General features: G+C 43.4%; 1 protein-coding gene and 1 long non-coding RNA gene across 10 annotated transcripts in view; one reads left to right on the top strand and one right to left on the bottom strand.

Annotated features, from left to right (window-relative positions):
- Positions 1-1,447: 1,447 nt before the first annotated feature.
- Positions 1,448-26,248, top strand: LOC139360814 (uncharacterized). Its single transcript, XR_011618323.1, has 3 exons — positions 1,448-2,501; positions 11,855-11,991; positions 24,720-26,248. It is a non-coding gene; the product is annotated as an uncharacterized lncRNA (long non-coding RNA).
- Positions 19,652-27,365, bottom strand: part of LOC105464041 (zinc finger protein 182) — a 95,848-nt gene continuing 88,134 nt past the window's right edge. For all 9 annotated transcript variants that reach the window (XM_071088885.1, XM_071088886.1, XM_071088884.1 and 6 more), the window contains one exon: positions 19,652-22,595. In XM_071088885.1, the coding sequence (XP_070944986.1) occupies positions 20,965-22,595 (1,631 nt within the window). In that variant the 3' untranslated portion in view covers positions 19,652-20,964. The remainder of the gene's footprint in view (positions 22,596-27,365) is intronic.

The following is a 27,365-nucleotide window of genomic DNA, read 5'->3' as shown; positions in this document are numbered from 1 at the left end:
GATTGAAGGGAAGTGGCTCGGCTCTGCACTCTCCAGGAGGCAGAAGGTAAAGATGAAAGTACCAGCTGAAAGTTCCTTTGCTGTGGGAACTACATCAAGGCTCCTGAGTCTTGTGAAAGCCGGTAACTATCTCTGGTGTGGGCGTGTACGCCAGCAGGGGTGGCAGTGTCCTGTTGGCAGTCTCTTCATTTATTGTGAATTTCAATATGGTATAGTTATGGTATAGGCATGTGAAATAATGATCAGGCCTATGGGCAGGTTTTTGTTTTTGTTTTTACCATTTGGGGGGCTGTTTTCCTACAGGTTCTCTCAATAGCCCTTGTTTTAAAAGCCCAGAACTTTGGGAGGCCGAAGTGGGAGGATTCTCTGAGCCCAGGAGGTCAAGACCGGCCTGGGCAACATAGCAAGACCTCATCTCCAATTCTTTAAAAAAATTAATAAATAAAATCCCATCATGTCTCTCTATGATATCTGCCTCTGTAGGGTAATGGGGTAGGTGGAAAACCCAAGCAATGTGATTTTGTAACATCCACTGCTGCATTTGTTTGTGGTGAAATAGGAGCCTTGATCTAATCATACACCTTGTGGCAAATCCAAATGCTGGAAAAGCTGATGCGCTAATCCCGCAATAACATAAATAGAGGCTGCTACCTTGCATGGGTAAGCCGATAGATGCCTCTGTAGGTATCCACCCGCTCTTCAGGCATATTTCACGTTCCAGCTGCTGCAGGGAGATGCCCAATGGAATCGATTTGCCAGTTTTGATGTAGCCCTTCTTCTCTCTAAATGTTTCCTCCCACTGGTGGTCCCAATGTCTGGATTGCTGGCACCTGGTACGGTCCCTAGTGACTTTGTTTAAATGTCCCTCCCTGGGTCAACTCCTCTCTTAACAACATATTTTCACAACCTCATGGTGCCCAAGTGCCTTGACCTCATGTGCCCATTGGTGGAAGGGGTCAGGTGGCTTGTTTCCAGGGTCTGAGGACTCGTCCTCCTTCGCAGCCCTGCCTGCTTGGCTGGTTGGGTTAGCTCATGTTTGGCATGGTGTCGCGCCTCCTCTGTGTCTTGTTTAATGTGAGCAGGGGTATGGTACACAACCATGGGCAGAGCAGGGTGAATATGGCAATTTCCACCCCGCCTCCCGCCCCATCTCTTTATCCCAAATGTCTGGGCCTTGTATTTTCAGCCTTGATTCTGCTAACGCCCCAACTATGTAGTCAGCCCATTAGCCTCTGACCTGGTACCAGTGAAATATCTTGGGAAAATATTTGCCAAGAGCACGGTCTGTTGCTAGGAGTATTGCGCACGGCTCAGCCCGCTGGCACTGGAGCCCCTCCCCCACATGGAAAGTAGACTGGTGGCCTGGGGTGCGGGGCTGTGGGTGTCATTGCCTGACTCTCGTATTTCCTGTGTTCCCTCCATCTGTAAAGAAAGAGCGTTGCTTTTCTTGTTTTGAGAGTGCTGTGGCTTTCCTGCCTCTGGTCCTCCCCGAGCAAGGGGTGGAAGCATTTCTAGGGTTTGGCAAGTTTGCCTCACCAGCAGGGCATGTGGCAATTTGCTCATGGGCTTGTGGCACTCCAGGAGGGCCGAGTTCAGCCAGAGCCTGTGGAGCCCATGGAGCCCGTGGAGCCCGTTTCTATTTTGATCTGGGGTCCTCTGTTGCAGATTCGGTTTTAGGGGGAGCTTCTCCCACTGTGCAGGGCATACTAGGAATCTCAGCATACAGGGTGATGGACTGTGTCCCAGGAAGGGCTTCCGTTTCCAGAAGCACCCAGGGTGCTGCCAGGTGATGTCTCTCTTGTGGAAAATACCTTTGGGCTGAGGCTGGGAGCCGCCTACAGCAGAAGCCCATGGGTAGGTGCTTGCTTGTGCATTTGGGACAGACACTCTGGGAAGTAAATTTGGAGGCGGCTGGACCTTCTCACTTTGTGAGTCCTGCCCTCAGGGAAGGTCGGGGAGCTGACATAACAGCCTCCATGCGTTTGTGTGGTGTCTGTTGCTCAGGTCCCTGCTGGAGAGTGGAAGAGGTAAGGGAGACTCCACAGATAGCGCCCAGCAAATATTGGAAGTGGGGGATGTGCTGGTGCCAGAATCCAAACACGCCTGCCACAGTTGGGCGTCCTTGCCAGTGTGGGAGGCTGCAGCTCTGGGAACTTGTCTTTTACAGGATCGGGGACAGTTTGCCCTTCTGAGTTCTACACGTAGCTCCCGAATTCAACAGACCGGGAGGGGCCGTGGACCTTTTGGAGGGGCAGTTGCCCATCCCCTTGCAGTAAGGTACACACTCAGGACTGCGACTGCCTGTGGGACAGCGTCTTGGTTCCTTTCAGTGAGGAGGATGTTGCGGATGTGATGGCAAAGCCGAGCTCTGCTGGGTGTGCAGGCAGCACTCAGGTCCCGTGTGCAAAGCCTGTGTGCAACTGGGGACCGGGGTACTGAACAACCACAGAGGCGACCAGTATAAGGTGTCCTGTTGGCCCCCAAAGGGGAAGACGATTGTGGTGAGTCTCCTGGGACATTTTCACAGAACAGAACATGTCAGCAGCCTCTTCAACTCCAAACTATTTAGCCAGGTTGTTTTGAATGTCGTCCTAAGGCAAAGATGTCTGGTAGAAGCGCTCTAAGCAAGGGGACAGCCTTGTTTAAGGCTCCGTAGTCTGGAGTTAGCCTCACACCTTAGTAGTGGCTTTCAGCACAGCTCGTACTGGGGAGCTGGAAGGTGAGAAGGTGAGATGGTAGAGTTCGTTCCACTTCCCTAACCAAGTGAGCACGGCAGGACTTGCCTCCGCTACTATGGGGGCTACTATGGGGCGTGTGGACCCCCACACTGGCAGGGGAAGGGGCTTGGTTAACCGGCTCCCACCTGGCAATGGCAGCAATAGTGCAGGGCCCTTAGGGGATTCTCTGAGGACACCCGCTGACTGAGAGGGCCTGTTCCAGCGATGGGAAAAGGGGCGGATTGGGGACAACAACCAGGACAGAAACGTCTTTTAGCAACCCTGAGCCAACCTGAATAGGGAAGAGGGTGATGATGCTTTCCTGGTTCCTCCTCCCAAGCGGGCCACCTCCTGGGGAGGGCCCTTTAAAGCTGGAATGTTACCTGAGGTGAGGGAGATTCCAGCACTCCTGTTGAGAGCCAGCCTGTGGCATTGATTTGCTGGAGTCCTCCTGTAGGCGTTGACTTGCTGGAGGGCAAACCACAGTTGATGTGGTAAAGGCTGATTGTCTGCCAGAGGGACCTGCTTCCATGACCACGGGATCCGTGTGGGGCGGGTCCCTGTCCCTGGCAGAGATCAAGGCAGGTGCTGAAGGTGAGGCTGCCTCGGAAGTGGAGGCCTGCCACGGCTGTCCTCCCACCCTGGCTCGTATTGTGTTGTTCCACTGATTTATCAGAGCACGTCTGATTTGGGATCCTCTTGTCCCTTAGGGCTCCATACCACCCGTGATGGTGAACTGTACGTGTCAACTTGCCTAGGCCACAGGGGTGCCCAGACATTGGGTCAAACTGTTCTGGGTGTGGCTGTGAGTGTGTTTCTGGGTGAGATTAACCTTTCCCCGGAAAACTGAGTGAAGCTGACCTCCCTCCCCGATGTGGGGGGCCCCACCCAGCCAGTTCAAAGCCTGAGGCGAACAAGACTGCTGACCCTCCATGAGTCAGAGGGGACTCCTCCTGCCTGAGTGCTGGGGCTGGGACATCAGTTTTTTCCCACCCTGGAGCATGAACTAAAACATCAGCTCTTCCTCGGCCTCAAGCCTGCTGGCTGTCACACTGGACCTGCACCACCCACTCTCCTGGGTCCCCAGCTTGCCAACTACAGGTCTTGGGACTTGTGGGCCTCTGGATCCATGTGGGTCAATTCCTTGTAATAAATCCTGCATATCTCCACATCGACATAGACGTATCGCCTCCTGTTGGTTCTGTTGCTCTGCAGAACCCTGACTAATAGATGACCTCTTCCGTGCATCTCAGGGCTCCCACTCAACTGGGGGCCTGGCTGGTGGTGGTTTATTTGCACTATGAGGGTGCAGCCTCACCGGTGATGTTCCTTGTGATTTAGGCCAGGTGGGGCGTTGTCTTCATAACTGCCGGCAACACTGGGCTGTGAGTTTGTCCTCCATGAATTTCTGTTCCATCCAGGGCAGCCATGGCCTGGTGGATTGTTTAGCCTTAGCCGTCACTGACAGAAACTACTGTGTGGACTCAGCATTCCATTCAGCCTCCTCAGACTACAGAGTCCTCATGCCGCGCCATCTGTCACCAGATAATCCCACTGGAAGGTGCAGAGCTGATGGAGGACATCTTTGGCCTCAGCTAACGTTTTCCATCGCCAGTCTGCCCAGGGGGTTGTGAGGCCTCGTGTAGTGTGGGCAGCTTTCCAAGCCACCACAATTCACAAAAATGCAAAATCCGTACTGACCAGGTGTATGTGGACTGTGGTGCAAAGCCTCCTGGGCGTCCCTCCCAGCTTTTGCGCTAACTGTGCAGAATCCTTTAGTAGGGAAGCCACTTTTCCATCCCGTCCTGGGGCAGCCAAGTCCTTCACTTCAGCCCCTGTCAGGTGGAGCTTACTTTCCGGGTTCCTCCTCCCAAGCGGGCCACCTCCCAGGGAGGGCCCTTTAAAGCTTGAATGTTGCCTGGGATGAGGGAGATTCCAGCACCTGTGTTGGCCACTGGTGTTGATTTGCTGGCGGGCAAACCACAGTTATTGTGGAAACGGCTGATTGTCTGCCAGAGGGGCCTGTTTCCTCTTTGGAATACATTCTCTGTAGCCAGGCAGTCGCTTTTTCATTTGGTTCCTGGGCTAGGTTCTTAAGGACAGGCAGGGCCTCCGGGTGAGACAGAGGGTGTCTCCTCCTCCAGATAAGAAATGGCCTCTCCTTCTTGACCCTCCCCTGTTGTCTCTTCTGTTCTTTTGACTTTGCAGGTGATCACTGGCAAAGGAGAGGGTCAAGTTCCTCACTCTCTCATGGTGGTATTGTGCCGCCTTATCCTCTAGAGGGCGCAAATCCTCTTCTCCAGGGTCCTCTCCTCCTGGTGGTCCGTGGAGGTTGGGCTCCCACCTCCTCTCTGTGAGGTGTCCTGGTGAGCAGTTGTGAGCAAGCCCAACACGCAGACCCTGGTTTGGATTCAATAGGACAGCCACCTTTTTTGGAGGGCCTGGAGGCTCTGGGACTTAAACTTCCTTGCCTTTGGTCACTTTAAGCAATGCTTTATCTGGCTTAGCCCAAGGGTTGGGTTATCGATATTCCTCTGCAAAGGGGCTACAAAGATGACATCCACAAGAGAATAACGGAACGTCACAACAGCTGTGGCATGCTAACTGCTTGTAAAGGCATCTCCCCCAGCTGTGCATATGGGAGTGGCCTCAGCCTGGCGTCTCTGCCTGATTAGCTCATGTACCTGCCATAGTGGTCCTCAACAATAAGCATGTCCTCTTGTCTCAGAGTACCCCATATCACTGGCCTGGCCACAGGGAACTCCTCCCACTCTAGCCCATCCTGGGGTGAGGGTAGGCCACCTTCAGTCCAGAGATGTGTACTCCTCTCCTTTATGTGTGCCGGTCTACAGGCCTTACAGTGTTCAGCGCCTGCCTAGTGGGGCCTCAGGTGGGCAAGCTGACCTTCTTCCCCAGGCAGTACCACACCTCTGACCCCAAAAGTCAGTTCTAATGAGATGAATTCACTCAAATACTGGCATGACCAGGTTAATGAAGCACAGGAAGAGACCACAAAAAAATAGTGTAACACAGGCCGCATGCAGTGGCTCATGCCTGTAATCCCAACATTTTGGGAGGCCAAGGCAGGAGGATTGCTTGAGCCCAGGACTTTGAGACCAGCCAGGGCAACATAGTGAGACCCTGTCTCTACTAAAAATAAAAATAAATAGCCAGGCATAATGGCGCACGCCTGTAGTCCCAGCTACTCAGGATGCTGAGGCAGGAGGATTACATGAGGCTAGGATTTTGAGGCTGCAGTGAGCTTTGAGTGCACTGCACTTCGAGTGCAGTGATCATGTTACTGCACTCCAGCCTGGGCAACAAAGCTAGACTCTGTCTCATAAATATAAAACTGAATAAATAAATAAATAGAGGCAGGAGAATAGACACAGTCAGTCCAAGACCCGCCTAGAGAGACTTAAGAGATTATCTCTAAAATTATCACAACATTCTTAGAGAATATAACACAGCACAGAGCAATGTCATGCCAAACTGATATGGAGGCATTCCAGAATTGAGCCCCAACTACTTGAAGCCATCCAGTATCGATCTGCCAAGTGATGATCCTACTGACCAATTCCTTGATCACTGCCAAAATCCCATCCTTATCACCCCACGTAGCAAGTTTGAAGATTTCAGGGCTGATCTAAGAAAAGACATAATCATGAGATGTCAGTATTACAAAACAAGCTGTGATTTGGGTGGCACCAGGACACATTGCACAAGAGGGGAAGTTCCCTACAGCAGGAGACCTCCTGAGACAGTGGCATGGGGCCACTGCTCAAAAAGGGAAGACGGCAATGGAACTCCCGGTGGAGAAGGGAATTGGAGAAGGGGTTATGTGTTCAGGTGATGTGGCTCAGCAGCAAGATGGGGCGTCTGTGTCAGAGAACTCTGAGGGGCAGCAGCAGCTTGGTGTCTTTTCTAGCCCCAGAATTTGTTTTATCTATGGCTGGCAGAGGCTAGGTGCAGTTTGGCAGGGTATGCAAAGCAGGGAGGTTCTGAATGGCTAAAAATATTACTTGGGCTATATTTAAAGCAACTGATGTGTAAGAATTTGAATTTGGCACCAGCCTGCTGTGAGGAAGTGAACAACAAAGAGTCAATATACAGGGACCATCTTTGGCTTGTTTATGTAACAATCTTTAATTCTCGCAGTATGAGGTAGAGATCAAGATTATTTTTTCCAAGGCTATTCAGTTGCTCCGGCACCAAAAGAGTATCTGTTCCCCATTGAATTTTACTGTGGCCTTTATTGTAGTTCAGCCAATAATCTATGTGTAGATCTATTTCTAGATTGTTTACTCTGATCCATTTATCTATTTGTCTATCCTCGTCCCAGTACTTGACTGTCTTATTTAGGTCTTTACATTCTTTCAATAATATTTTGTAATTTTCTCTACAGTGGGTTTTGTATGTATTTTGTTAAATTTTTTCCTAGTTTTTTTTTGTACATTTCTTGATGTTCTAGTAAGTAGCCTTAAAGTTTCATTTTCTTATTATTGTTCCTGATACGTAGAAATATAGTTGTATGTATACAGTTTTATATGTTGACATTTTATTCAATGATCCTGATAAGTTCACTTATAAATTGTACTAGGTCATCTGAAGATACTTTTAGGCTTTTTTACATTCACAAAAATGTCATCTGCATATTATGGCACTTTTATTTCCTCCTTCCTATCCTTTACATTTTTAGTTTCTTTTTCTTGATGATTGCATTGGCCCTTTAATACAATGCTGAGCAGAAATGGTGATGGTAATAACAGATATTCTTTCCTGGCTCTTAATCTATGGAGAAACTGTCACTCATTCACCATTAACTATGATGTTTGCTGTAGGTTTTATATAGATACTCTTTATCAGATGAGGGGAGTTCTTATCGATTTCTAGTTTGCTAAGTTTTTAAAACATGAATGAAAATGCTTCTCCCAATCCCTTCATTCTGGTGGGTTTATAAATTTAAAAAAATACATATTATTTTAAGGGCAGTATATTTGTGTCTAGGGAGAGAGAAGACTAAATGTTTGTGGCCAATTCCCCTTTTTAATTGGAAGACTTAGATTGTTTCTTTTTTATTTTTAATCTCCTTGTATGTGTAATAATGTTCCCTTTCTCGTTCCTAATGTTTATCTTTTTTCTTAGTCAGATGTCATTGACCTATTACTTTTAAAATCTACCCTAGTGATTTTGTTAATGAAACTTAATATTTTGTTCTGTGTGTTAATGTCTCATTTTATCCTTAATTCCTACTTTTTACATTATTTGGACTAATTTTGCTGTTTTTATATTAAATGTTTGGTTCATTTTTTTCTAGATTCCACTTATAACGTATGCAATGTGCACATTTTCAATTCAGTTTTTGCCACATTCTACATTTTTATATTTATATTATTTTATATTTAATGTGTACTATTGTTGTTCATTTCTAATGTTCATACTTTTATTCTTGATTTTTTCTTTAATAAAATAATAATTTTATTAAAGAAAGAGACTTTTTCCATTTCTAATTTTTTTCACATTGTGCTTAAACAAAGTGTCCCTACAATTTGTTGGGATTCTCTTTGTGATCTTCTACTGAGTCATCTATGTTTGTAAATGTTTCCTGTGTATTCCTCATTGGATTTAAATATGTGTATGTATACCCATATCCATGTATCATACATAGATCAAGCTTAATAATTGTGCTATTCAAATGAGTCATTAGTTTCTGTCTAAGACATGTGTGATAATTTCTGTCTCTGTAATTGAGGGTTCATCACTGACTTTAAATCTATGCTGTTAGGTACATAAACATGCATTACCATCATGTCTTTTGATGAATGTTACCTTTTATTATTATTAAAATATCCTTCTTTGTCCCACTTAATGTTTTTGCTATCAAATTTTATGTCCATTTTTCACTGTTAGCATTTTCCTAATATTTTTTTGAGACAGGATCTTGCCCTGTCACCCAGGCTGGAGTGCAGTGGTGACACAATCTCAGCTCACTGGAGCCTCAACTTCCTGTGCTCAAGCAATCCTCCCACCTCAGCCTTCCGAGTAGCTGGGACCACAGGCACGCAACATCATTCCTGGCTGACTTTTACATTTTTTTGTAGAGATGGGGTTTCGCCATGTTGCCCAGGCTGCTCTCGAACATCTGAGCTCAAGTGATCTACCTGCCTCAGCCTCCTAAAGTGCTGAGATTATAGGTGTGCCTGGCCTTTTTATTTTTAAAGTTATTTTTAAAAATTATGAAATATTTCAAACAACCCAAAAAGTATAGAGAAAAGTAGTTGGGTAATGTGCAGATCACATGTTTGTGTCCCCTTCCCCTGTCCAACTCATATGTCAAAACCCTTAACGTTAACCTTAATGGGATGGTATTAGGAAGTGGGGCCTTTGAGAAGTAATTAGGATTAGATGAGGTCACAAGAGTGGAATCCCCGTGATGAGGTTAGTGTCTGATATGGTTTAGGTGTCTATCCCCTTCAAATCTCATGTTGAAATGTGATCCTTGATGTTGGAGGTAGGGCCTGGTGGGAGGTGTTTGCGTCATGGGGGCACATCCCTCATGAATGGCTTGGTACCATCCTTGTGGTAATGACTGAGGTCTCACTCTATAAGTTCATATGAGATCTGACTGTTTAAAAGAGCCTGGCATACAGAGTGATATAATAGACTTTAGAGACTCAGAAGGGGGAGAGGGAAGGGGGGCCAAGGATTAAAAAAAAAACAAACTATACATTAGGTAAAATATTCGCTACTTGGGTGATGGGTGCACTAAAATCTCAGAATTCACCACTATAAAATTCATTCATGTAACAAAAAAAACACTTGTACCCCAAAAGCTATTGAAATAAAAAAATAAAAGAGCCTGGCACCTCTCCCCTCCCCCTCTCTTGCTCCCTCTCTCACCATGTGACATGCTGGCTCCCCTTTACCTTCCATTATGATTGTAAGCTTCCCCAGACCCTCACCAGGAGCAGATGCTGGCACTATTCTTCATGTACAGCCTGCAGAACCACAAACCAAATAAACCTCTTTTCTTTATAAATTACTTGAGTCTCAGGTATTCCTTTATAGCAATGCAAAAATTGACTAACAGAAAATTGGTACTGAGAAGTGGGGCATTGCTATAAAGATACTTGACAATGTGGAAGCAGCTTTGGAACTGGGTAAGGGGCAGAAGTTGGAAGAGTTTGGAGGGCTCAGAAGAAGACAGGAAGATGAGGGAAAATTTGGAACTTTAACGTTAGAGACTGGTTAAATGATTGTGACCAAAATGCTGATAGATTGTGTTGAGTCTTGACAATGAAAAAAATGCTGATAGAAACATGGACAGTGAAAGCCAGGCTGATGAAGTCTCAGATGGAAATTAGGAATTTATTGGGAGCTGGAGCAAAGGTCACCCCTGTTATGCTGTAGCAAAGAATTTAGCTGCATTGTGTCCATGCCCTAGGGATTTATGGAAGGTTGAACTTAAGACTGATGACCTAGAGTATCCAGCAGAAGAAATTTATTTTTTCTGAATGTGATTTTTTATTGTCAAGAGAGTAAAGAAGACATATTATGATTTGTGGATATGAACAAGTAATATGATCGAAGGAGATGACAAATATTTTCTCAGTCATATGTGATCTTTAGTTAAAGTTTTTTTGTGTGTTTGAGACGGAGTCTCACTCTGTTGCCCAGACTGGAGTGCAGTGGCACGATCTTGGCTCAGTGCAACCTCTGCCTCCTCCAGCAGAAGAAATTTCTAAGCAGCAAAGCATTCAAAAAGAGGCACATGGATAGATATGGGAGCAAAGAAATGACTTTAAAGTTGGAACTTATATCTAAAAAGGAAGCAGAGCATAAAAACTTGGAAAATGTGACCAGGCATGGTGGCTCATGCCTGTAATCCCAGCACTTTGGGAGGCAGAGGCGGGCAGATCACCTGAGGTCAGGAGTTCGAGACCAGCCTGGCCAACATGGCGAAACCCCGTCTCTACTAAAAATACAAAAATTAGCCGAGTGCGGTGGTGGGTGCCTGTAATCCCAGCTACTTGGGAGGCTGAGGCAGGAGAATCACTTGAACCTGGGAGGCAGAGGTTGCAGTGAGCCAAGATCACGCCATTACACTCCAGCCTGGGTGACAAAGTGAGACTCCGTCTCAAAAACAAACAAACAAACAACAACAAAAATAAACTTGGAAAATTTGCAGCCTGGCCATGTGGTAGAGAAGGAAAGTGCATTTTCAGGAGAGGAATACAAGTGGGCTTTGGAGCACCCGCTTGCTGGAGAGATTAGCATGACTGAAAAGGAGCCAAGTGCCAACAGCCAAGACAGTGGGGGAAAGGCCTCAAAAGCATTTCAGAAACCTTCGGGACAGTCCCTATCATCACAAGCCCAGAGGGCTAGGAGGAAAGAATTGTTTCATGGGCCAGGGCCGGGGCACCACTGCCCTGTACCACCCCAGGAGGCTGCTCCTCACATCCCCGCTGCTCCAGCTCTAGCCTTGGCTCAAAGGGCCCCAGACACTGCTCTTGCCACCATTCTAGAAGGCAAAAGCCATAGCCTTGGTGGCTTCTCTGTAGTGTTAAGCCTGTAGGTGCACAAAATCCAAGAATGAAGGAAGCTTGGCAGCTTCCAGTCAGATTTCAGAGGATGTATTGGAAAGCCTGTAGGGCCAGGCAGAAGCCTTCCACAAAGGTAGAACTCCTGCAGAGACTCTACTAGGGCAGTGCCAAGGGGAAATATGGGGTTGGAGCCCCCATAAAGAGCCCCCACTGGGACACTACCTAGTGGAGCTGTACGAATGAGGCCACTGCCCCCCAGACCCAAGAGTGGTAGAGCTATCAGTGGCTTGCACCCTGAGCCTGAAGGCACTTAACTCCAACCTGTGAGAGCAGCCAAGCCACAGATGCAGAGTTGCCCAAGGCCTTGGGAGCCCACCCATTGTACAAATGTGCCCTGGATGCAGGACATGGAGTCAAAGAAGGTTATTTTGGAGCTTTAAGGTTTAATGTCTGTCTTGCTGGGTTTTGGACTTGTGTGGAGCCGGTTGCCCCCATTTTTTGGCTGCTTTCTCCCTTTTGAAATGGAAATGTTTACCCTATGCCTGTACTACCACTATATCTTAGAAGTAAATAACTTGTTTTTTATTTTTACAGGCTCATAGGTGGAAGGACTTACCTCACATCTCAAATGAAACTTTGGACTTCTGAGTTAATGCTGGAATGAGTTAAGACTTTGGGGGACTATTGGGAAGAAGAGTTGCAATGTGAGAACTCATTGCACATTTTGCAATGTGAGAAAGACATGAGATCTGGGAGGCCAGGTGGGCAGAATGATATGGTTAGGATGTTCGTCCCCTCCAAATCTCACATTTAAGTGTAATCCCCAGTGTTGGATATGAGGTCTGGTGGGAGGTGTTTGGATCATGGAAGTGGATCCCTCATGGATGGCTTGGTGCCATTCTTGCAATAATGAGTGAGTTCTTGCTCTATGAGTTCATGCAAGATCTGATTGTTGAAAAGGGCCTGATACCTCCTCCTGTCTCCCTTGTGGCATGCTGGCTTCCCTTTACCTTCCACCATGAGGCCCTCACCAGAAACAGGTGTGAGCACCATGCTTCATGTACAGACTACAGAACCATGAGCCAAACGTCTTTTCTTTATAAACTACCCGAGTTGCAGGTATTCCTTTATAACAATGCAAAAACAGACTAATACAGTGTGCTTATAAGAGAAAGAGATTAGAGCTGTTTCTCTTAGCCATGTGAGAACACACGAGATGATGCCATCTGCAAACCAGGAAGGTGGCCCTCAACAGATTTCAGATCAGCTGGTGCCTTGATCTTGGAATTCCCAGTCCCCAGAACTATGAGCAATGTCTGTTGTTTAAGCCACCCAATCTACAGTATTCTGTTATGGCAGCATAAGCTGACTAAGACAGGTTCTCTCTGCCCAGTGTTGATAGATCTTTATATATTTTTTGCCACATTTGCTTCAGATATATACACACACATATATATGTACATACATACATATACAGATATACACACACCATTATAGATAAATGCAGTTGAAGCTCCCTGTATACACCTTCCTTCTTTCACCTCATTCTCTCCATAGAGTTCATTTCTCCATGTCTGATATTGGTATAAACATACCTACTTTCTTAGGTTAGTCTTTGCGTAACATATCTTTCTCCATCTTTGCTCTCTACCTTTTTGTGTACTCATAATAAAGGCACCCTGCTGTCCTCAGATGCTGGAGACCAAGGCAGCACTACAGTCATAACATTAACAGATGAGCCAATACATGAGCCCACACATGTATCTCAAGCCCAAGGATTGGTGGCAGATCCTTTATAAGCCCAGAACATATCCTGTGCTCAATGTGAGCCTCACCCCAACTTGGCATGAGCACCATTCTAGTGGCTTCATCTCACAAAATCCTATGAAAGAAATATGGGACATGCAGCAAAAGCAATCTTCTTGCAGTACTAGAACCAGGTCCAGTGACCTATCCAGATGCAAGGGCCCAAGCTAGTCTTAGGCATTGGAGAGAGACTTAGAAAACTTAGAGGCAGGCCCTTGCACAGGGACTGGAGCCCCGACTTGTGGGTAGCACTGAAGAAAGCTATGACTCTTAAGGGTAGCACATGCTGTAGTCGGGCTTAGTCTTCATTTGCTCTGACAACCTTGGTCTTTAAAAAATTCTCTGGCTTCTTGGCCCCCCAAATCTCAGGTGCCTCAGCAGCTTTCTGATGACTCCAAATAGTTTTTGTCTTTTATCCAGTTGCTCTCAATAGGAACATTGGTATGCCAACAGCTTGTCTGTCATCACCAAAAGAAGTTTCTCTAATAAGATTTTTGTTTCTCCTCCAACGTGTAACAAAACCCAGATTGAGTGCAAGCATCCTTTGTGTAAACAGAGAAGAATAAAGATCCCATATATCTTTTTCTTATCACCCAGGGATACAGCCATCATGTGTTGTTGCAGGATTAGTAGCATTGGAGGATGAGGAATGAAGGTAGCTTTTAAAACCTCAGTCTGCAGTGGGCCGTCACGTATTGATGCAGGGACCAGTGACATTGGAGGATGAGACTGAGGACTTCACCTGGCAGCAGTGGCACCTGGACCCTGCTCAGAAGACTCCGTGTGGAGACCTGATACTAGAGAATTAGTCAGCTGGTGTCTGGGGAGGGAAGACTTTCCAGGGTAATTTGGTATTTATGATTATTGTGTCTAGGTTGATCCCTTTGGCATACCATTGACATACCGTGTCTTTCTTAAAGGAAGTGGGTCTCTGGTCGTTAGGAAGTGGGTCTCTGGTGGTTACAGGACATGGATACAAGCTCCTCAGATGAAAGGACACCTCCACGTCTTCCCCCATTCTTTGCCTAGCTTTGAGAAAGAACCCTGCTTCTCTTCCTTGTCCTCAGGATCTCATCCCTGCCTCCTTCAGCTGGAGCAAGTCTTTCTAGGTCATCCTTCCTTTCCCTAACCCTTTTCACTTTCCCTCCAGCCACTTGTCATCAACTCCATTCCTTATGCACTCAGACATTTATAGATCTGTCGTTTTTCAAATTTGTGACTTGTACTTCTACTTCCTTTTCTCATTCTTGTGAAAGGCTCAGGTGTTTTCTACTTGTGTTATACAACCAGATTCCACCACACCCCTTAACTCCTCCTTTCAAGGATCTCCATTAGGTGGCCCTATCAGTTGTTTCTGTTCTCCCAAACTGAAGTTATGTTATTGTATTAGTCTACTCTCCCACTGCTATAAAGAACTAACTAAGACTGGGTAATTTATAAAGAAAAGAGGTTTAGGCCGGGCGCGGTGGCTCACGCCTGTAATCCCAGCACTTTGGGAGGCCGAGACGGGTGGATCACGAGGTCAAGAGATTGAGACCATCCTGGCTAACACGGTGAAACCCCGTCTCTACTAAAAAATACAAAAAACTAGCCGGGTGAGGTGGCGGGTGTCTGTAGTCCCAGCTACTCGGGAGGCTGAGGCAGGAGAATGGCGTGAACCCGGGAGGCAGAGCTTGCGGTGAGCCGAGATCCGGCCACTGCACTCCAGCCCAGGCGACAGAGCGAGACTCCGTCTCAAAAAAAAAAAAAAAAAAAAAAAAAAAAAAAAGGAAAGAGGTTTAATTGACTCACAGTTCCACAGGCTGTACAAGAAGCATGGCTGGGGAAGCCTCAGGAAACTTACAATCATGGCAGAGGGTGAAGAGGAAAGAGGCACATCTTATATGGCTGGAGCAGGAGGAATAGAGAACAGGCAGAGGTGCTACACACTTTTAAACAACCAGATCTCACGAGACTTCACTCACTATCACAAGAACAGCAAGGGGGAAATCCACTCCCATGATCCAATCAGCTCCCACCAGGTCCCTCCTCCAACACTGGGGATCACAATTTGACATGAGATTTGGGTGGGGACATAAATCCAAACCATATCGGGTGTCTTTGTTTTCTAGTTGTTTGTTGCTGATGCAAAGAAAAACAATTTCTATAGTTTGAGCTTATATTTAGCAACTTTGCTAAATTCACTTATTAATTCTAACAATTTATCTATAGATACTTTGGATTTTTCTATGTACACATCATCTGCAGAAATTGAAAGTCTTATTCACTTCCAGTCATTACTCCTTTTCTTTTTCTTGCGTTAATGCACTGCCTCCGACCTCCAATACAATGTTGATTAGAAGTGAGCATACCAGGTGTCCTTGTCTCATTCCCAATCTCAGGAGGAAATATTTTCCATGTTACCATTAAGTTTTGCCATGCTTCTTTTAAACACACCCTTCATCAGGCTAAGGAAGTTCTCTTCTATTTCTAGTTTGCTAAGAATTTATACTGTGTTGAATTTTCTCAAATCCCTTTCTCTTTAGAGAAATTAGTAATAGATCATATAATTTATTATGAATATATGAATTCATATATTCATATACATTCAACACAATATCATCAAAATAATAGGTTATATGATCTCTAAGAAAGAACATAGAACCTATTATTAATTACATTGACTTTTTAAATTTATTGGCATATTTTCCATAATTCCCTATCCTTTTAATGTTTGTAGAATCTGTAGTGATGGATATTTATCATGGACATTTGAAAATTTGTATTTTATTTGTTGATCAGTCTAGAGTTTCTTGCATATATTAATCTTTTCAGAGAACTAGCTTTGAGTTTTGCTATTGTTTGTCCTCTAGAGGTCATGAAAACAAATGTGAAGGAGGAAATTCACAAGAAGTGCCAAGCATATATAGTAAGCTAGACACTCATGAGACATGAAGAAAATGCATAGGATGTGTAAAGTATAGATAAGTAAACAAGTAGCTTTTAGACAGGCAAAATTCATAAGATGTGTTATAGTTACCAAGCAAGCAACTTGTAAGACGTACTAAAGATAAATGGAATACATAGAATATGATAGAACAAATGAGTATATTACTTATAGATAGAAAGGGACAGGAACACCAACTCATAAGGTATCCTACCACCTTGGTTATATTATACTTAAATTAACCACCAACTGGTGACACTCAGTACTGTTCCATTGAACACAGATAAAACCCATCACTGTTCAGGCTAATTGGTAAGCTATAAGCTGAGGTAAGCAAGGTATGTCATTGACCTTGAGCACCTTCAGTCTGATTGGGGCCCTTTTTCAAACCTCAACTCTGGTCCTTGTAACCAATAAGGCTGATGGAACAGAGACAGACAGAGGCAGAGGCAGGGTCTATGAACATTCCATAACATAGGACTCAGGAAATGTAATCCTTCACCCTGTTTGTACCCTAAGTCTGTTAACTTACTCCATCTCTTTGCTTCTTCATGTGTATATATACACACATATTTGTCCTATACGTATATATACACATATATATGTATACATGTCCACATATATGTATACATATATGTGGATATGTGTATATATGGATATTTATATATGTATACATATTTGCATTTTTCAAAAAAATTGATTTAATAAGCCATGTGACTCAACAATTTTATTTTATTTTATTTTATTTTAAGGCAGTCTCACTGTGTCACCCAGGCTGGGGGCAATCTCGGCTCACTGCAACCTCCACCTCCTGGGTTCAAGCAATTCTCCTGCCTCAGCCTCCCAAGTAGCTGGGACTACAGGCATGTGCCACCACGCCTAGCTAACTTTCGTATTTTTAGTAGAGACGGGGTTTCACCATGTTGGCCAGGCTGGTCTTGAACTCCTGACTTCAAGCAATCCACCTGCCTTGGCCTCCCAAAGTGCCAGGATTACAGGCGTGAGCCACCATGCCCGGCCTGACTCAAGCATTTTAATTTGGTCTGTGAGCCTTTCTATTCTGAGACTTCTAGGGTAGCTTGCCTGGTCACATATTGAACACTATCACTGTATCAAGGGAATTTCTCACATTAACAGAGCCCAAAGGATAAAGTGGGAAGGGATCATAATTCACAGTTTGGAGTTTACCTAAAGAAACAGGACAATAATATGAAATAATTGGCTAAAATATTGGGGGCCCAGTATTGATCTGGGTGGTTATAGGGCCAATCAAGGGTCACGGGGCTGATCTTAGGAAACCAGGATAGTTTCGGGAGCCCTAAGAATAAGGTGAAGAAGGACCATAATTAATTTTATTTTAGACATTTTATCTAAAGCAGTAAGACAAATTAAGTAACCGGCATAAATAACGTGGGGGTGGGGCTTAGGGCTGGCCAAGGGGGCACAACAGAGCTGGTATGGGGGAGATATCAGGGACACCTCTTGCAGTGGGTCCTCTCCCCCTCTGAGTATATATAAGTAACAATGGCAAGGAAATTGTATTAGTCTGTTCTCACACTGCTAAAATACCTGAGACTGGGTAATTTATAAAGAAAAAAGGTTAAGTTGGCTTACTGTCCTGCAGGCTGTACAGCAAGCATGGAAGCATCTGCTTCCAGGAAGGCCCGAGGGAGCTTTTACTCATGGCAGAAGGCAAAGAGGGAGCAGGCATCTTACATGGCAGGAGCAGGAGGAAGAAAGGAAGAAGGTGCTATACACGTTTGCACAATCAGATCTCATCAGAAGTCACTAACTATATGGTACTAAGGCGGGATGGTGCTAAACCATACATGAGAACTCCACCCCCAACATCCAATCACCTTCCATCAGACCCCTCCTCCAACATAGGATTACAATTCGACATGAGATTTGGATGGGGACACAGATCCAAATGACATCAGGGATGGAACACAGAAGTGACATTCATTGAGCACTGTGTCCAGAACACAGGCTGATCCCATCCCATACACCTGTGGTCACTGCAGGGTCTTCAGCGCAGCTCCTCGTTGTGCAGAAACCCCAGGGATCACCTCCCACCTCCACCCAACTCCCCATCGCCAACAACGCAAGGTCATGCATCCCTAAGACCCCAAGACCCTATAACCTCTGACACCATAGATCCCCATCACTCACCCCAGAGTGCCTCCCATTCCAGCACAGTCTTCCCACCTTGACTGCCCGGGGTTCTTCCCCTCTTCACTCATTAGTGTCATGCCATGCTTTGCCACTTTCCTGCACTGCTCTTCACCCAACACCATTAACCACTGTCATTTACACTGTGCCTCATATCACTCCCAATTTCCTCCACTCTCCACTCACTCACTGCCACTCTACTCCCTCCTTCTCTCCCCAACACTACTCATGTTTACTTACACTCAACTGTTTCTTCTCCAGTAACTCACACCACTGGATATTTCCCCCATTTCACCCTACTTTTCCCTGTTCACCACCCTTCTGCCCCTCTTTACTCCATTCACTTCCCACTTTGCCCTTCGTTACCCTCCTCTCTCTTCCTCCAATCCCAATCCTTTTATTCACATGCTGATGTTCATCTCCATCCATCCCCGTCTTTGCTTCACTCACCTCCATTCACCCACATGTGGCCATCAGCTTGCCATTTGTGTTCCAGGAAGCAGGAGTCCAAGATCTACCTGAAATGGTGAGATATGACCCTCACTCCCACCCCACTACAGGATGACCTTCAATGGACCTGAAACCCTAGGAAGATTCTCTATAAGTAGAAAGGCAAAATAGCTTTATTTCCAGTGCCCTTGGGCATCTTTCAAGGAGACTGTACCAGGAGCAAGCCAGTCTGCCCCACATTTCCTCTCCCTGGAAAGGCACTGAATGTGACATGTTTACTTTACATAGTTCATAAAGTGAGCCCACGGCTTGTTTCCTTGCAGTATTACTCAGGGAAAAAAGAAGGCCTGGAAGGGCACAGGCAGGGTCTCAGGTCTAACTCACCCACCTGTTTTGATAAATCCAAACATTGCCCATCCCTAGTTTTTCATAGCTTAAGTTGTCCAGTTCCAGCAAAGAGATGGCCCCAGTGAAAAGCCACAGAACCATGAGGGCCACAAATACAGTAATTCACAAGCAGGACCGCTTGTTCTGAAGCAAACGTCCTGTTATGTGGTCTTTGGCTATGTCCATTCAGACCATCACTCTCAATCTGTCTCTCACCTTAGAAAATATGTATCACCAGCACTAGTGCCACCTTAGAGGAGCAAGTTATTCAACCTCTCTATGGATTAGTGTTTTGCAGCACTTGTAAAAACCGTTTGTATGAATGATGTAATAAAAATCATTTCGTTAAGATATGGAAAGTCCTCGGTGGGCTTTAGTACAGGATCTTTTCACAGATGTCACTGTACATACTAAATATGTTCCAGTCTCAATCATTTTAGTGGTCCCAGCTGACCTGAGAATCACTTGATTTGGCAATCTCAGGAAAATAATGCCTATGTGCCTCTGGAATTGATTGAATAACTGTTGTTCTATCTGCTTGGTTATTCAATTGATTCACTAAAAAATAAACTCTACATTGAGCATATCTATATTAAATATTATAAAATCCTGTACCTAGACTGTGACTTTACTATAACAGTAGAACAAAATAGCTTTTAAAATGTTTTATTTTTGAAAAGGTAGTACATCCACATAGTACATAGTACATCCACATTTTCAAAAGCTATGAAAGGATACAGTTGTCTCCCTCTCAATTCCATCCCCACAGCCACCACTGCTCCTTCCCCTTCCAGCGTAATCAGGGTTACCAGGTTCTCGTGTCTCTTTCCAGAGATAACTTATGAATTCACAATTATGTACTTACCATTTTTCTCCTTTTTATATACAAATGGCAGCATATTATACTCACTGTCCTTAACCTTGTTTTTCCTACCTAATAACATAAACTGAAGGTTATCCCACATCACTACATAAATGGTATCCTAGTTCTCCTTATTTATTCATTGTTGTCTACCCAGGAGTAGGCTGTATGAATATACCACAATTTAGGGAACCAGAACCCTGATACGGTATCATTTAGACAGCTTCCAATCTTTTGTTTTCACAAACAGTGCATTAATGAATACTTCTGTATGTTCATCATTTTGTACATGTGTGAGTATGTACATTCCTAGAAGTGGAATTGCTGGCCCCAAAACCAAATGCATTTGTGGTTTTGATTACTTTTGAATCATTCCTCTTCGAATGAGAAGAGTTTTTCCTGGACTTGCTATTTGCTGGAGGTTCATGTGGGAAAAGAAACCAGGGCCACATTCCAAGCAGATCAGTTTTTTTTGACAACTGAGATTTTTTCCCCCCACGTTAGTTCTAACTTTACTTCTCCCAAGTCAGTAAACGGGCAGCTGTGGGGCTCTTCACAAGGAAAAGTCCCTTCTCTTCCCCCAGCACCCCCATAACTGTTTCTCCCATCAGTAGACTACTTTCTACAAATATGGCTTGTCTGAGTGACTCCTTCTCGAGGCCCCAGCCTGTTTCTCCTCGGACCCCAAATGGTCTAGGAAACATCCTACCTCCTACCTGCCCACGCACTATTACCACTGTTATATTTATGGTTCCACGCCTCGGTGTATATCCCGAACCTCAGCTAAGAGTCCTTACCAGTGCTGTCTCGCATCTGCAGCCTTGAGCACGCTCGCTCTGAAATCTCCTGCACCAGTGCTTCATTTCCTCTGCCTGTGGCAGCCCTCTTATCAGGGTTGCAGCTGTCTTCTAATTTTGTCAGATACAGAGATTACACTTCTGCTTTTTCTCCCGTAGCTTTTGGGTTATGACCGAGATGAAAAGAAGAAAGGCTGAGTTTACTCCCATATTTAAACCAGAAGTCGGAATATACTTTTCAAATGTGAATTAAATTGACACAACTTTCCTTCAGTGTCCATAATATATACTGTTGATTAGCTCTCTAATGTGCCATGAACTTTGACTTCCGAGTGTGGCCTCTTCCATGGGCTTTCTTTCCTGTATGGGTTCGTTGATGTACAATAAGGTTTGATTTTTGGGTAAAGGCTTTCCCACATTCCGTACATTTATAGGGTTTCTCTCCAGTATGAGTTCTTTGATGCACAGTGAATGTTGACTTTTCTCGGAAGGCTTTGCCACACTCAGCGCATGCATAGGGTTTCTCTCCTGTGTGCGTTCTCTGATGTATTATGAGCTGTGACTTCTGGCTAAAAGCTTTCCAACACACAGGACATTCATAGGGTTTCTCTCCTGTATGGATTCTCTGATGTATAATGAGCTTTGACTTTTCTCTGAAGGCTTTGCCACATTCATTACATTTATAGGGTTTTTCTTCTGTATGAGTTCTTTGATGGATAATGAGATACGATTTCTGTGAAAATGCTTTTTCACATTCATTGCACTCATAAGGTTTCTCTCCTGTATGACCTCTCTGATGTAGCATGAGGTAGGACTTCTGAGAGAAGGCTTTCTCACATTCATTACATTCAAAGGGTTTCTCTCCTGAATGAGTTCTCTGATGTACACCAAGGTTTGACTTTTGCGTGAAGGTTTTCCCACACACATCACATTCATAGGGTTTCTCTCCTGTATGAGTTCTTTGATGCACAATGAGGGTTGACTTCTCATTGAAAGACTTCCCACATTCAGTACATTTATGAGGTTTCTCTCCCGTATGAGTTCTCTGGTGTATAATGAGAGTTGACTTATCACTGAAAGTTTTCTTACACTCATTACATTCATGGGGTTTCTTTCCTGTATGGGTACTATGATGTATAATTAGATCAAGCTTCTGTATGAAAGATTCTCCACATTTAGTGCATTCATAGGTTTTCTCTCCAGTGTGGGTTTTCTGATGGACAATGAGATTGGACTTCTGAGTGAAGGCTTTTCCACATTCATTACATTCATAAGGTTTCTCTCCTGTGTGAGTCCTGTAATGTATGATGACAGTTGACTTTTCTCTGAAGGCTTTTCCACATTCAGGACACTCAAAGGGTCTCTCTCCTGTATGAGTTCGCAAGTGTATAATGAGCTGAGATTTTTGGCTAAAGGCTTTTCCACATTCGGTACATCCAAAAGGTTTCTCTCCTGTATGAGTTCTCCAATGTACAATGAGGTGTGACTTCTTGCTGAAGGTTTTCCTACATGCAGTACATTCAAAGGGTTTCTCTCCATTTTTAATTCTCTGATGTAGACTAAGGCCTTTCTTTCGCCTAAGACCTTTCCCACACTCTTTATAGCCATAGGGCTTCACTCCAGGATTTGCTTTCTCATACTCAGTATGGAAGAATAATTTTGCACATCCATTATCATATTTATTTTCTGCAGAACGTCTACTAAATAAGTCTAAATTATCTACCATATTATTTCCAAATGATTCGTGTTTATCGGGTCTTTGTATTGAAGCAACAAGGTTTGTACTCAAATGAAGTATGTTTCCAAACTCATGACAGTCACGACCGCTCTTGGTGGTAATTGTTTTCTTGTCAGAAAATCCAACTTGCATCAGCAGACGTTTATCTTGGTCATCCTGATGTTGCCTCTCAATCTGTTCATCAACTTGACAGATTTCTAGAAAGAAGTACAATAAACCACCTTTATGCTTTGACATTATGGAACGGACCTTCTTTAGAATTATTCTGCCATATGAAAGCTGACACTATCATCTCATTTTATCAGAGTTCCTGGAGACAGAGTTTTTACTAAACTCCCACCTGCTGGTCTTTTTGTTACCAAGAACAATCTTACCCTGACACCTCAGTCTTTCTTACCTGTATTTATACATCACACCTGACTTCCATTAACTCTGGGAAACTTATACCCTTAATCTTCAGTTATCATATAAACTTTTTTTTTTTTTTTTTTTTTTAAAGACAGGATCTCAGGTCTGTTGCCAGGCTGGAGTTTAGGGGCAAAATCACAGCTCACTGCAGCCTTGACCACCTGAGCTCAAGCAGTCCTCCCACCTCAGCCTCCTGAGTAGCTGGGACTGCAAGCACGAGCCACCACATCTGGCTAATTTTTGTATTTTTTGTAGAGACAAGGTCTCACTATGTTGCCCAGGCTGGTCTCAAACTCTTGGTCTCAAGCAATCCTCCCGCCTCAGCCTCCCAAAGTGCTGGGATTACAGGCACGAGCCACCACACCTGGCCAGTATTATATGAAGTCTTAACTGTACCTGACTTACAGAATTTCTGTCTAGGTGGAAATGCAACAGCATGATTCTCAGACTCATGTCTTACAATAGTAACACCAAATCCACATTCTCAATGAATGAAAGAAAAATATAGAATGATTAGCTTGACAAAAACAAAAAGCTAAAAATATTTGCACAATCTGGGTTCACCTGTGTATCCATCAAAGCTTCCATTCACAGTTCTTCAACACCACCTTCTCTGCTCCCGTCTATACTATTTCCACTAAAACCTCTGCCTATTCTGTACTCCAAACCCTTCTTTATGTTCCATCACCCACATAGCCCTGTGTTCTGTATTTTGCTATATTCAGAATCTAGATAACTTTCAAGAGGCAGGTCAGTCTTTTCTAAAAAGCTTACTCTGATCTTCCTATATAACTTAAATTTTTTTATTAACTTCTAAAGTGGTCAGTCATCTGTATCACTCATTTAAACAGTTAAAATTGCAAAGCCTTGCCCTTAATTTCATTTCATCAATTGCAAGCAGCACATTATTTCACATTTTAACATCTCTGAATTCAGATGCACCTTACAATCAATGTCATAGGTTAATTGGTGGCAATTTTTCTTTCTTAGTGGTATGTCTTTAAATCTATGGCAAGTACTTTTTGTACATATGGTGAGTTTTTAATCTTTTTTTACAGTTTACTTTTCTTCTTACTTTTCCCCAAATTTTTATATGAAAATTTTCAAGCATAGAAAAAGTTGAAAGAGTACAATAACTACTCATATTACCACTTAGATTCAATAGTGTTAATGTTTTGCTACAGTGATACTGAATTTTAACATGGATTGTGCAGCTGTGATTTTTCTTCCTGTGGCTTCCTTTCTTTGGCTAGCTAAGCATTAGTTCTTAGCCAGAGATGAACACAAAATCATATGAAGAACTTTTTACAAAATGCTCTCCATGGGACCCAAGCTCCACCAAAGATCTGCTGAATCTGAACCTTCTTAGGTGGTAAGAAGCAGTATGGCCCATGTGGTTAGGGTCCTGGGCTCTCTAGCCCAGGAGAAAATCCTGGCTCAACCTTTCACTTGGTCTGTGACCTCAGGCAAGTGATCTAAACTATTTGTATCTTACTTCCCCACCCATAAAGGAATTGTAACAGTGCCCACCCAAATGGATGTTGAGAGAATTAAATTACTTACAACAGGGCTTGCAGGGTACACAGGAAGTGCTTTAAATTGTTTACCACCACTGTTACTATTACAACTACTACTATTATGATTTTTAAGAATCACTACATTACTGTAAAAAGAAAGAGTATCTTTATATATTTAACATGTTATAGAATATTAAGTGAAAAATGGTGAATAAAACTGTGCATACACTGTTACCTGAGGCAGGAAACAAAGGGAAAAACTGGGTGATGCTGGAGGTTATTTTGAGCCATAGGACAGGGAAGCTGAAGGGTTTTTAAAGTGTGGTGTGTGGTGTATGTGTGTGTGTTTGTGTGCTATGATATGGTATTAGTTTCATCACTTTGCTTCTTTTACAGCAAGGAATGAGATGAGATCATTTGCTAAAAGAGGGAAAAACAACTTGGAGTGGAGGTTTGAAGGAAGCAAGAAAGGTGTTAGAAGACATGGAATCAAACCTAAGTGTCCATCAAGGAATATCAATGGATAAAGAAAATGTCATCTGTTTACACAGTGGAATACTGTTCAGCCATAAGAAGGAATTAAATATTGTTATTTGCAGCTACATGGATAAGCCTGGAGGACATTATGTTAAGTGAAATAAGCGAGGCACAGAAAGACAAACACTGCATGATCTCACTCATATATGGGAGCTAAAGGAGTTGATCTCATAGAAGTAGAGAGCAGAATAGTGACCAGACACTGGGAGGTGAAGAGGGGAAGAGAGGATAGGGAAAGTTTGGTAAATGGGTGCAAAGATATAGTTAGATAGGAGGAATAAGTTTCAGTGTTACATTGCACAGCAGGGTGTCTATAGTTAACAATAATATAGTGTATCTTTCAAAATAGCTAAAAGAAAAGATTTTGAATGTTCTCACCACAAAGAAACAAATGTTTGATGTGATGAATATACTAACTACCAAAATTTCATCATGACACACTGTATATATGTATCAAAACATCACACCATACTCCATAAATATGTACAATTATGTGTCAACTAAAAGTAAAACTTTTAAAAATGTTTAAAACACTGTGCATAGTAGGAAATGAATAAATATATATTCCTACAGGCTCATGTTGTAAAAAATGATGGAAGAATAAACCTTTAAATTTTAATAAAGATTACCTATGAGGAAGGAAGGAAGGGAATGGAATGGAAAGGGAAAGAAGCTGGACTTTTCTGAATATACCTTGTTTTCTGTATTGATTTTGGAACCAAGTAAATCTTTTGTAACTATTTTATATAATCATAAAGCAAAACTGAACATAAAAGATTCCTTAATAATAGTAAATATTCTTTCTGCTGCATTTGCTAATGACCATGCTGAAAAGTCTTGATTCTCAATGGCACCGAAATGATTCCCTCAATTCATTCAACTCGCTATACACAAGCAACAGTCTCAAGAAGAATACTAACAATACTACTGTCAGATGTAAGATTAATAAATTAAAAACATTTAAGCCCAAAATTTGATTTGGAAATATTAATTTGAACACATGAGATATGTTTTCTGTAAAACATTTATACATAATAGTTCCTAGCTCTGTCAATGAAAAGGCCTCGAAACAATTCTCTAACCTCTAAATCATGGGCTTAAAACATTATTTTCCACTAAAAAGAGCCAGGGTCCCTTGGAGAAATCACCAATTCTAGGTCAGAGGCAGGAAATATACAAATGGAGCCTGGGACATGTTGTAACACCAGAAAGCAAGGAAGCTACCAAAGACTCAGGAGCCAATTTGAAGGAGATTCCACCGGCCAAAGATGGGACAGTGTAATGTATAATACGGAAAATAAGACAATGGATTAAAACATAGAAATGTATACACCCATAAGTCCATAAATGATTCACAAAAAAGATATAACTTATTGGTCACCTTTGGATGATGCTACAAAATCAATTCATTATTTTGAAAACTAGTAAATAAATGGAAAAGCTCAATCACTGAGCCTGTCTTTTCTGTATGATATGTAACTCATGGTAGCCAAATAATAGATGAGAAGCAATTTCTCTTTATAGAATTATTCCAGTGGGGCCAGGTGCGGTGGCTCACGCCTGTAATCCCAGCATTTTGGGAGGCCAAGGCAGGCGGATCACAACATCAGGAGATTGAGACCATCCTGGCTAACACAGTGAAACCCCATCTCTACAAAAATTTAGCTTGGCGTGGTGACACACACCTGTAGTCCCAGCTACTCGGGAGGCTGATGCAGGAGAATTGCTTGAACCTGCGAGGCAGAGGCTGCAGTGAGCCAAGATTGCACCACTGCACTGCAGCCTGGGTGACAGAGCAAGACTCCGTCTCTTAAAAAAAAAAAAAAGTTAAACATATAGTTCCTTTTATACCACCATATGGTATAATTCCAATCCTATGTATCTACCCAAAAGAAAGAAAAACATGTATCACCACAAAAATGTGTACATCAATGTACACAGCACCATCATCCATAATAACCAAAAAGTAGAAACAAGCAAAATGTCCATCAACTGATGAATGGACAAACAAAATTTGTTCTATCCTAACAATGGAATTTTATTCCTCCATAAAAAGGAATGAAGTACTGATACATGGTACAATGTGGATGAACCTTGAAAACACACCAAGTGAAAGAAACCAGACATAAAAGGCCACATTTTGTCTGACTCCATTTAAATAAAATGTCCAGAATAGGCAAAACCATAGAGACAAAATAGATCAGTGGTTGCCAGGGAGTGAGGGGAAGAGGGAAGAGAGAGTGACTGCTGGGGAGTAGGGGCTTCTTTTCAGTGTGATGAACATGTTCTAGAATTAGGTAGTGGTGATGGTTGCACAACTCTGTGAATACACTAAAAACTACTGAATTGTATACTTTAAAAGGGTGAATTTTATGGTATGTGAATTTTATCTCAATAAAGCTACTTTTAAAAAAATAGATAACCAAGATGTTTTAGGAGAGCAAATCTGACAAATATCTAAACTGAACGAGAAGACTGGACTCAGGTTGTTCAATCTGAAATTAG

This window comes from Macaca nemestrina, chromosome X (assembly GCF_043159975.1).
Source record: "Macaca nemestrina isolate mMacNem1 chromosome X, mMacNem.hap1, whole genome shotgun sequence".
In the NCBI taxonomy this organism is placed as follows: Eukaryota; Metazoa; Chordata; class Mammalia; order Primates; family Cercopithecidae; genus Macaca; species Macaca nemestrina.
Note: the sequence above shows the minus strand (reverse complement) of the source record. Positions and strands in the feature narration are given on the sequence as shown.